Below are 10587 nucleotides of genomic sequence, written 5' to 3'. Positions count from 1 at the left end.
ATCAGAACCAGGCTCCGATCAGAACCGGGCTCGGATCAGAACTGGGCTCCGATCAGAACCAGGCTCCGATCAGAACCAGGCTTGGATCAGAACCAGGCTCCGATCAGAACCAGGCTCGCATCAGAACCAGGCTCGGATCAGAACCAGGCTCCGATCAGAACCAGGCTCCGATCAGAACCGGGTTTGGACTGCCTGACTCTGTGTCCCAGGATGCGGACGCCATCTTCCAGTGGCTGAGCGACTTACAGCTGCAGCAGTACACCGGGAACTTCCTGAACGCCGGCTACGACGTTCCCACCATCAGCCGGATGACTCCTGAGGTGAATCCACCAGAACCCCGTTAAAGGCTTGACCTGGTGGATCACACCACCAACCCCACCAACTTCCTGTTTCTGATGCGTTTCCTGTTCAGGACCTGACCGCCATCGGCGTCACCAAACCGGGGCACCGGAAGAAGATCTCCATGGAAATCAACAACCTGAACATCCCGGAGTGGCTTCCGGAGTACATCCCTGTGAGTGTTTACCTGCAGGAACCCGCGGTTCGGTTCTGATCCGTCCCAGCCCGTCCGCCGCTGCGGTTCTGTTCTGACCCGTTTGGTCCTGTCTTTCCAGTCGGACCTTGGCGAGTGGCTCAGCGCCATCGGCCTCCCACAGTACCACAAGAAGCTGTCAGAGAATGGCTACGACTCCATCAGCATCGTCAAAGACCTGACGTGGGAGGACCTGCAGGAGATCGGCATCACCAAGCTGGGTCTGGAGCCGCAGCGCCACAGCACCGTGCGCCGGCCGGGTCAGAACCTTTTCTGACGCTCCGTTTCCTCTGCAGGCCATCAGAAGAAGCTGATGTTGGCGGTGAAGAAGCTGAGCGACATCCAGAGGGCCATCTTGCAGGCGGACACCGGCGCAGGGACGCTGCGGCGTAAGGCGCCCGGAGTGCTCCACCTGGTTGCCATTGAGTCTCCAGATGCCAGCAGCGAGTGTTCCTCTCCTCACACCCCCATCATGGTGACCTTCCAGGACAGCGAGCTGAGCGCAGAGCTGCAGACCGCCATGGCGAGTCACTACGGAGGCTGCGACGAAAGCCTGGCCATCAAGAACGCCGTGGGGATGTCGCAGAGCCAGGAGAACATTGACACCCGGTGCAGAGGCTCCGGCCGGTCTCAGGAGCCTCCCACTGCCTCAATCGGTCGCCGCGGCTGGTCACAGGAGAGCCTGGAGGGAAGCCCGGCCCGGGAGAGGAACCTGCCTGAGGGCTGGGACCAGCGGCCGCTGCAGCATCAGCCGCTGCCCAAGCAGGTGCCTCTGGGGACGGCCACAGTCTTCAAGTACCCGGCCATACCGGCCAAACCCAAACTGCCGCGCGGTGCCTCCCCGGCTCTGAAAGGCTTCAGCTACCTGCATTCCCAGTGCGGCTCCACCAACCTGAACCCGACAGCCCGTCCCGAGCACCACCGGACCCTGACGCCCCCCAACCGGCGCACCCAGAGCAAGACCCGCTACGCTCTGTCGGACGGAGAGCCGGACGAGGATGACGACGACCTCACAGTTCTGCCGGCCGACGTTCCATCCTACGCCACCCTGACTCGGAAGCCCGGCCGCAGCCAGCCGGGCCGGTCGCAGTCCGGCTCAGACAGGAACGGCAATGTGGGCCGAAGTCAGTCGTTTGCCGTGCGTGCCCGCAAAAAGGGCCCCCCTCCTCCGCCACCGAAGAGGCTGAGCTCAGTGAGCAGCACAACCAGCAGTGAACTGAGCGACAGCAGCCCCACCTCGTCCTCTGGGGGCGTGGTCACCGACAGCCCAGGGAGCGTCAGCAGCATCACTGCCTCTTTGGAGACCAGCCCAGGGCCCAGACACAGCGTTGCGTCAGAGGCCAGGGAGACCACAGAGCTCAGGAGGAAGGTCCACAGCGAATGTCTTCCCAGTGAAACCAGCAGCACCGCAGAGATCGACCGAGGGTTGAAGTCCGACTCTGAGGAGGAGGAACCGAAGGCTCAAGGCCTGGATGGGTCATCGTCTCCCCAGAACAGCTCCAGCGAGTGCATCCCCTTCGCCGAAGAAGGCAACCTGACCATCAAACAGAGACCCAAAGCTCCAGGCCCCCCCAGAGCTGAGGCCGTGCTGGAACCACCAGACAAACCAGGGGCCAAAGCTCTGGAGGTTCCCGAGTTCAACCTGAAGGAGTCCGACACGGTGAAGAGGCGCCACAAACCCAAGGATCTGACCGGCGAGGGTTCCCCGGTCAGATCCGGAGCCTCAGGGTCCGAGTCCGGTGGCAGCAGGCCCCCATCCAGGAACCAGGACCAGCTGGACCTGAGAATCAGCGAGGCCAGTCTGGAGAGGCCCAGCAGCCCAGCGACAGGATCTCCTCTGAAGCCTTCTCTCTCACCAAAACCCGCCATCACCCCGAAACCTGTTCGCCACAGTCTGCTGGCCGCTCAGGGTGAGACACCAACACCTTCATCACATCCACGCACTCTGAACCCTCTGAAGGTTAAAGAGGGTTCCTCTGAGCTCCTCATTCGGTTCTCTGGTTGGCGGGACTCCAGGTACCTGCAGTACTCCATGGTTTAAAGAGGCAGCCAGCAGGGTTCCTGCTTCTGCTGCTTCTCTCTTCAGATGGAACCTAATGATGGATCCTGCTTCTGAATGGCTTCAGTCTGGTGTCGACACGTTCACCAGTGCCTGCCAGTCAGGATTCAGGGTTAGAGTTCACCAGGTCTTTACCTGGACTTGACTTCTCTCTGAACTTCAGGCTGTATGACCTGTCCTGTCTCCAGACACCGCAGTGTTCATTTGAGATATTCCCAGCGTTGCTATTGTTGGTTTGAGTTTTCTAACTTCTCAGTCTTAACTTGAAGTTCATAGCAGCCTCTGTCCGGATTCTCTTGACTCGTTATGTTTTGGTCCTGGTTTATGACTTGTCTTTCCTGACTTGTTTTGTCGTGAGACTCCCTGGTTTTCCTGGACTCTTCCCGTCTCACGGTTGGCTGGCCGGTCTTGAATGAGTCTGTAAGATCTTGTAGCATTTCCTGTCTTTGTTGGGATTCACTAGTTTTGTCTTGGTTGCATACAGTGTTTGGTGGACTTTGGTTAGGACATAGTTTCTCTTCTTAGGAGATCAAGAACGCCGTGGGGATGTCGCAGAGCCAGGAGAACATTGACACCCGGTGCAGAGGCTCCGGCCGGTCTCAGGAGCCTCCCACTGCCTCAATCGGTCGCCGCGGCTGGTCACAGGATCTCAGATTTATTTATTTTGTTTTTTTCCCAATTTTGTTTGGGATTTTCAGCTTATTACTTGAAACAAATCCATCTTTGAGTGTTTTCCACTGTTGACTTGACATTCCATGATGTTAATATGAAACGTTTGTGTTTTAGTTGTAATTTCTCGGTGTCGTCTCTCACTTTTCTTTCTGTCTTGTCTTGATATGTTGTTCTTACCTTCGTTGACTGGAGACTTTCTGGTCTTTCTGGGCCTTTCCAGGTTGAGTTGGGATTTCTTAATGTGACTTACCTTTTTCATTTATTGGCTAGAACTCGGGCTGGAGACTTGATCTTTACTTAGGATCTTGAACGGGGCTTGGCTGGGATTTTCTGTCTCTGACTTTCAAATTTTGTTAGAACTGAATGGTTTTGTAGAGGAAGTTGTGAGACTTGGTCGAGTCTTCCTGGTCTATTGAAGGACTTGTGAGAGTTAACTTGTGACCTGCAGTAGAAGACTTGTTGGTCTGGACCAGACTGGGTTGGGACTTGCTGGTCTTCTTTAACCCAAACATTGACAGCCGTCGGTGTGAAACTTGTTCTTGTGTCGTGTTCTTCAGGAGGACGGTCCTCTCCCACGTTGACAGTCAGTGTGGTCCAAAGCGTGGCGTTTGCCTCCTCAGCAGCCTCCGGGCCGACAGCTCTGGGTCCTCCGGCCCCTCGCAGCCCCTCTCTGGCTGCCAGGAGACCCGTGGGGAGTCCTCTGTCCTCTGAGTCGTCTTCTGAGACGGAAGAGGTCCAGCAGAGATTGGACCAGACCAGCAGCTCTCTAGCAGCGGCTCTGAAGGCCGTGGAGACGAAGCTGAACCAGGACGGCAGCGAGGGGTGAGTATTCGTCCTTCCTGTTTCCTCTGGTCGCTTCTCTCTGGTGCTTTCACCGTCTGTCTCTGGTTTCACCAGCAGGGGGAGCTCTGTGAGGTCAGCAGGGACCATCTTGGACGACATCGGCAACATGTTCGACGACCTGGCCGACCAGCTGGACGCCATGTTGGATTAAAGATTTAACGTCAGGATCGCCAGCTTCGGGCTGCTGTCGGAGAACAGCGGCGCTGAACTGGATCTGCTGCTGCAGCGCCTTTCAGCCGGAGCCACGACTACTTTAGATATTTCACCTGGAAGTTTAATGTCTTTATGATTCTGCAGCCAGAAAACCTTCAGTCTGTTTAGATCCATGATCAGGTCCAGAACGGTTCTGCTGGGATCCATCAGCTCATTTGTTTCAGTAACAAACATGTTAAAGTTATGTTGCTTCTTTGAGGAAGAGGCTGCGGTGTGGCGCCATCTGGTGGCCACCGCTGGCATTGCACCAACATTTAAAACGGAGGTCATGTTGTGGCTCTGCAGCTCTGCTGGGTTCTTTAAGCTCCCGGTTCTGGTTCCAGGTCCAGAACTTCACATCATGTTTTATCAAATGTGGAACCATCCAGAACCGGCCTTGACCCGGTAAAACCCAGCCGAGTTCTGGAGAATTTTATTAAACCCGAGTTTGAACTGAACCCAAAGTCCTACAAGGCCGTCAGGAGGGAGCTGGTGAAAGGTCAAATGAACGGTTCTGGAGCAGAACCGAAGGTCCAGAACCGGACGGGGTTCTGGCTGGAGCCGAACTATTCTCCAGCTCTCCGTGGATTCAGCCCCTTCTGGATTTTCTTCCAGCTTTGTAAAAAGATCATTGGGAACATTAGCTTAGCATGCTAGCTGTTGCTCAGCAACAAATGTATGATTTCTGTTTATAAGTTACTGAATGTTCAAATGTCAAGACGTTCAGAAGCAGAATCTCATTGGATGAAGTTTATCGTTTTAAGGTTTTCTCTGCGTTCATTTCCCGCTCGGTGAGGCGGTTCGGTATCACTGACCCGTTCGGACCTTCAGAACCAGAACCAGGATGACTTCTCCTGGTTCTGGTTCAGCGGTGCTGTTGGACCGCCGGGTTACTGAACAGGTGTTCGGTCATACCCGTAAACCCAGCATACTTTATGGTAATGCGCATGCGCACATCGATGCTACGTCACATACTGCTTACTCAGCAGATTTTTTATAAATCCGTCAAACCTGCAGAAGTTTCATTTTGTGTGTTTCGTTTCTCAGAAGTTTACGGTAAATGTTGTTTAATTAAGTTGCTATGGTAACCAACATATTAACATAAATGACTTTCGCTGATTCCAGTATTATTACCAAACTGTAAACAAGACATTCGTCCCGTTTAGCGTCACTATTACTGTTTAACTACAGATTTGGTCGGGATATTTTGTCCCTATAGCTAATCTACCTTTTTAATATTTTAATATTATTTTAGAAAACTGAATATGTCCTAAAACATCATGAATATCTGGACGCTGACCGAAGCTGTTTCCAGCAGAACATCATCTTTCTGGACGCTGCGTGGAAATAACTACATTTTTCTTAGTTTATTTTTTTTATTTACCGTAAACTTCTGAGAAATGTGTCTTTCTGATCTGACCCGGATGCACCTCTGCTCCATCAGAACCGAGCCGGGCCCGTCAGAATTATTTTGTGGATTTGAAAACTATTTAAATCTAAATATGTTTGTTAACCATCAGCACAAACGAACCAAAGCTTTGTACAGAGTTTATTTTTGGAATATTGTACTGTTGTTCCTCAAATGTCCGGCATACCTTCCTCATCATCATCATCTTCATCACAGGAAGGAGTGTTTTTTTAAGTTTCTGTCTCCTAACGTTGAAAGGCTTTTATTGTGAAACAGTCACTGGAAGTCACCAGCCAGTGTTGTCATGTTGTCTGAATTTTAACTTAACTCATTACTCCGTTTATATTATATTTACTGTGTTTTTGTTGAAACGGGGTAAAACTAGAGGGCAGAGGTGTTGTTCATGTTGTTGTCCAGCAGGGGCGCTATTTAAATTCATGCAGGAAGTGTTGGCCATCCAATCAGATAATTGGGTTTCCGTCAGTCTGGGAGGAATCAGCGTTGTAAATATTTATTCCTAAATAAGAGCAGTCATTATTTACACCTGTGTTCTCTTGTTGTTTTCATGGTGGCATTAAAATCGCCGTTTTGCTTAAATTTTCATGGTGACACGTTTTTACTTGCACAGTTTTCATATCCGGTTAGACTTTGCGCAGACCAGCCCTGAGCTGCGCCACCACCCAGCCGCAGCCTGACAGGAAATGAACACTGTCCCTTTAACTCCAGAATAAAGGCTTATTACAGGAAACCAGACATTTTAATTCATATTAATCATAATAATGTGTTTCTCCGTTACGAACCAGAAGGAAAGAACGTTCTTCCTGCAGTCCGGTTATGTTCAGGTTTTAAGCCACGCCCACACTATTATTAAAGGATTTTATTTTAATTTTCAGTCTTGCCCTTTTCTTCGTGAGGTTAGTGGATCGGTCGGGTTCTGGTTTAGCAGTTTTTATCTTTTACAGTGTGATTCCCAGAGGAACCTGTAGGCGACCAGGTGACGCAGCAGCTGCTGCTGCAGACCGTAAACCACGTGACCCTCCCGTCCCTCAGCTGCCACGCCCACTCCGTCCCTTCCCAGAACCGAACAAGTTCTGGTCTCCGTCCCAGTCCGTCCAGGTCCTCCGATCCGGAGCCGTGAGAGCGAAGCGTGAGCTGCTGTCTGCCCGCCGAGCTGCGCCCTGAGACGGTAAGAGGCGAAACAAACAACTTTTACACTTCCGCGATTCTCTGGAAAACATTCTGCTCGGTGAACTCGAGCCGAACCCGTCCAGTACCGGCACACTGGGCCCGCTCTGAACCTGCTGCGTCCTCCACATTCACCAGTTTTATTTTCAGTTTTAGGCTTTTCCTTAGTAACTCCGTTAAAAATCCTAATCTGAGTTAAAACGCGCCTCAGCTTCAGCTTTAGGGTCAAAGTCTTCATTTAACATTTTGAGGACAAATTTATGTTTATCTGTGAGGAAAACAAGACTTGGCAGATTTCTCTTCACTTTAAGAAGCAGCCGGAATTTATTAGACAGCGTATGAAGTATGGAAGTCCAAAGGTGCCAAAAGTTCGTTACACATGCTTGGTCCATAATGACACTATCACTTATTTATCACTTATTTATCACTTATTTATCACTTATTTATGAAACTGACTTTTACTTTTGTCCTCTGCAGAACTTTACTTCATGTCCAGAAAAGCAGGAAACCGCGGACCACAGATGGAGATGCAGGTGGACTCGTCCATCATCCGGATCCCTCCACATCACTACATCCATGTCCTGGACCAGAACACCAACATCGCCCGCGTGGAGATCGGACCGCTCACCTACATCCGCCAGGACAACGAGAGGCGAGTCCAGCTCAGGGTTCCCTGAACGCATCACTGGAGACGTTAACGCTAACCCTGGACGCGTTCAGGCGAACCGGCCGAAACGGGCCGAAACGGGCCAAGGCGTTTCGGGAAAACCGGCTGAAACGTTTCTCCAGGATCCGTCTGGTTGTTTAACCTCCTATTGGGATCAATAAAGTATTTTTGAAACTGGATCTGATGTTTCAGGGTTCTGTTCTCGCCGGTCCGGATGATCATGGTCCCGCCTCGCCACTACTGCGTGGTGTCCAATCCCGTCGCCCGGGACGACGACAATGAGGTCCTCTTTGACCAATCGGGTCAGGCCAAGCTGCGCCACGCCGACCTGGAGATCCGGCTGACCCGGGACCCGTTCCCACTCTACCCTGGAGAGGAGATCCAGCAGGTGGGGAACGCCGCGCGGCTGGACCTGTCTGGTTCTGGTCCTGGCCTGGTTCTGGATGTCTGACGCTCCGTGTTTTCCTCCAGAATGTGACGCCGCTGCAGATCGTTTACCCAGACACGGCGCTCCGTCTGCAGGCGCTGCTGGACTTTGAGGACGAGGGACGAGTGAAGCGGGTGGCTGGAGACGAGTGGCTGTTCGAAGGCCCAGGTTGGTGCGGTCAGGTCAGGGGTCATCTGGTTTTAGGTCCGGATGGACGACTTCAGGTGGTTCCTTCACCCTGAACACTTTGACAGGTCTGAACTGTTGGAGACTTTAAGCGTTTGAGGGAAACCTGAAGAGCTTCTGTGTCTTTCCGGTTCCCGTCTCGCTCTCAGGGACCTACATCCCCCGGAAGGAGGTGGTGGTTCTGGAGACCATCAAGGCCACGGTGATCCGGGAGAACCAGGCCATCCGGCTCAGGGCGCGAAAGGAAGGCAAAGACCGCGGCGGCGTCCAGAGAGTTACAGGTAACGGTCCAAACCGTCCAACCGGACGGAAGCGGCCTTCAGGAGACGCTTCTAAAGGACGACCTGTCCTGCTGTTGTCCAGGTGAGGAGTGGCTGGTCAGCAAGGTGGGGGCGTACCTGCCGGGTGCTCACGAAGAGGTCATCGACATCGTCAATGCCTTCATCCTGACGGACAAGGTGACTCCGCCTCCACTGTCCCCTCCCTCCCTCTAATCCGTGACCTGCTGAGCGAAGCGCCACCTGGTGGCGCCGTACCTGTGGCCGTACCTGTGGCCGTACCTGTGGCCGTCAGGCGGCCTCAGAGTTCTGGTTGTTCCTCGGATCGTCACCAGAAACCTCAGGATGTCGGTCAGTCACATCCTGACCTAAAACTCCAGCAGCCGCCGACCTTTAACCTCCACATGTTCAGGCTGTTTCCTACTGCGTGACCTCAGAGTCTCTTCTGATTCACCGTCTGCCGTCCAGCAATAATTTATCTGCAGTTTTTAAACAGCAGAGGCCCTGGACAGGTCAAAGGTCGCTGCCTTAGCATTTCCACAGAAGGCAACATGGACGGCCTCCGACCAGCGGATCGTTGCTCTGCAGAGGCCTCAGTGTTTCGGCTTTTTCTTTCAGGTTTGAACAGAAACGATGTCCTGAACGTCTCTAGGTCTGAACGCGGAGCCGATTCGCTGCTCCTGACGTTGTGCTGGTTTAAGACTCAGGCCGGTTTGTTTCCTTCAGGCAGTGAGAATCGGCGCTCTGTGAAACCTGAGCTGTGGTTTCTGGATGCAGCAGATGCAAATAATGACGCCATCCGTCCAGCCTGTCTTCACCTGAATGTCCAGCAGGCTGGGAGGACTGGAGTTGAACTCGGCTGTTATTCATAAGTCTGTCAGATGTAAAATAAAGCGATAAAATCCAGTCACACCCAAAAGTCCCGTGATTTTAAAAGTTTCTGGAAGAGGTTTTGAAGATCCCATGTTCAGGGCGGGTGGGCGGGGCTTACGGCAGAGCTACGGCACAGCAGAGAGGGAGGGGGCGGAGCCTGTTCCAGGCAGCTGCGATGTTTCAGAGTAACGTCTTTATGAAGCATGATGAGTTCCACCAGACTGACATCTGCGTCGTTTCCAGAAAGCGCTGCATGTTCGCGCCCTGCGGCCCTTCAAGGACGCCGGCGGGCGTGAGCGGCGTACGGGCGAGGAGTGGCTGGTCACCATGGCCGACAGGGAGGCGCACATCCCGTCTGTGGCTGAGGAGGTGGTGGGGGTGGTGAACGTCACCACCCTGAGCAGCAGGCAGTACTGCGTGGTCCTGGACCCGGTCGGCACCGATGGGAAGCCTCAGCTGGGCCAGAAGAAGGTGGTGAAGGTGAGCACAGCATCAGCCTGAAATTAGCTTCTCAGATATTATTGTTTCTCTGGAAGATTGAGAAAGGTATGAGTGAATCTAAATCTCCCAGCGGTTTGATTTCATTAACGTCTCGAGTGACGATCCGGGTCCTCAGACCTGACGGACCTGCTGTTCCTGTTCCGTCCTGCAGGGGGAGCGCTCGTTTTTCCTGCAGCCCGGAGAGGAGCTGGAAAACGGCATCCAGAGCGTGTACGTGCTGTCGGAGGAGGAAGGCCTGGTTCTGCGGGCCGTGGAGGCCTTTCATGACACGGAGGTGAGGAGCAACGCGTTTCTGTCCTGGGTTATTATTCTGGATTCGAGCTGAAGCTTCATTAAGGAACATGCTCTTCCTTTCTGCCATCCAGACCAGTCTTTCTTTCTCTACTTGCTGGATTTTGCTGCATTTTCACCTTCACACTGTCAGTGAAATAAAGTTTGAAATCTGTGTTGAGGTTTTAGGACGTCAACATGGTTGAATTGGATTTGTTTCCTCTAAATACCACATCCACGTTTAGGACGGAGGTCTCATCTGATGGCCCCACCGTGACAGTACAGCATTAGCCCACAGGGTGAGCGGACCTCTGCAGGAAGTCCCGCCCCCCGATCCTCGTCATGGCTGACATGACTAGGCTAAGCTACACCGACTTCATGCACACCAAGCTTGTAGAAATAGAGCTGCGGATGATGGACCAGTCCGGTACCAGGCAGTCCGGTACCAGGCGGATGATGGACCAGTCCGGTACCAGGCGGATGATGGACCAGTC

General features: G+C 52.9%; 2 protein-coding genes across 4 annotated transcripts in view; both read left to right on the top strand.

Annotated features, from left to right (window-relative positions):
* LOC103469471 (CASK interacting protein 2) overlaps nt 1-6598 on the top strand; it is a 54752-nt gene extending 48154 nt beyond the window's left edge. The window contains exons 21-26 of the mRNA XM_008417166.2: nt 210-320; nt 413-514; nt 615-753; nt 829-2442; nt 3821-4085; nt 4161-6598. Of these exons, the coding sequence (XP_008415388.2) occupies nt 210-320; nt 413-514; nt 615-753; nt 829-2442; nt 3821-4085; nt 4161-4257 (2328 nt within the window). The 3' untranslated portion in view covers nt 4258-6598. The remainder of the gene's footprint in view (nt 1-209; nt 321-412; nt 515-614; nt 754-828; nt 2443-3820; nt 4086-4160) is intronic.
* Nucleotides 6599-6704: 106 nt separating this feature from the next.
* mvp (major vault protein) overlaps nt 6705-10587 on the top strand; it is a 10455-nt gene continuing 6572 nt past the window's right edge. For 2 of the 3 annotated variants that reach the window (XM_017306152.1, XM_017306151.1), the window contains exons 1-7: nt 7380-7543; nt 7751-7946; nt 8030-8153; nt 8321-8452; nt 8535-8629; nt 9566-9802; nt 9975-10097. In XM_017306152.1, coding sequence (XP_017161641.1) covers nt 7380-7543; nt 7751-7946; nt 8030-8153; nt 8321-8452; nt 8535-8629; nt 9566-9802; nt 9975-10097 — 1071 coding nt within the window. Of the gene's footprint in view, nt 6893-7368; nt 7544-7750; nt 7947-8029; nt 8154-8320; nt 8453-8534; nt 8630-9565; nt 9803-9974; nt 10098-10587 lie in introns of those variants that run through there. The other variant, XM_008417169.2, reaches the window with a different exon arrangement.

The sequence above is a fragment of the Poecilia reticulata genome, linkage group LG8, assembly GCF_000633615.1.
Source record: "Poecilia reticulata strain Guanapo linkage group LG8, Guppy_female_1.0+MT, whole genome shotgun sequence".
NCBI classification, from domain to species: domain Eukaryota; kingdom Metazoa; phylum Chordata; class Actinopteri; order Cyprinodontiformes; family Poeciliidae; genus Poecilia; species Poecilia reticulata.
Note: the sequence above shows the minus strand (reverse complement) of the source record. Positions and strands in the feature narration are given on the sequence as shown.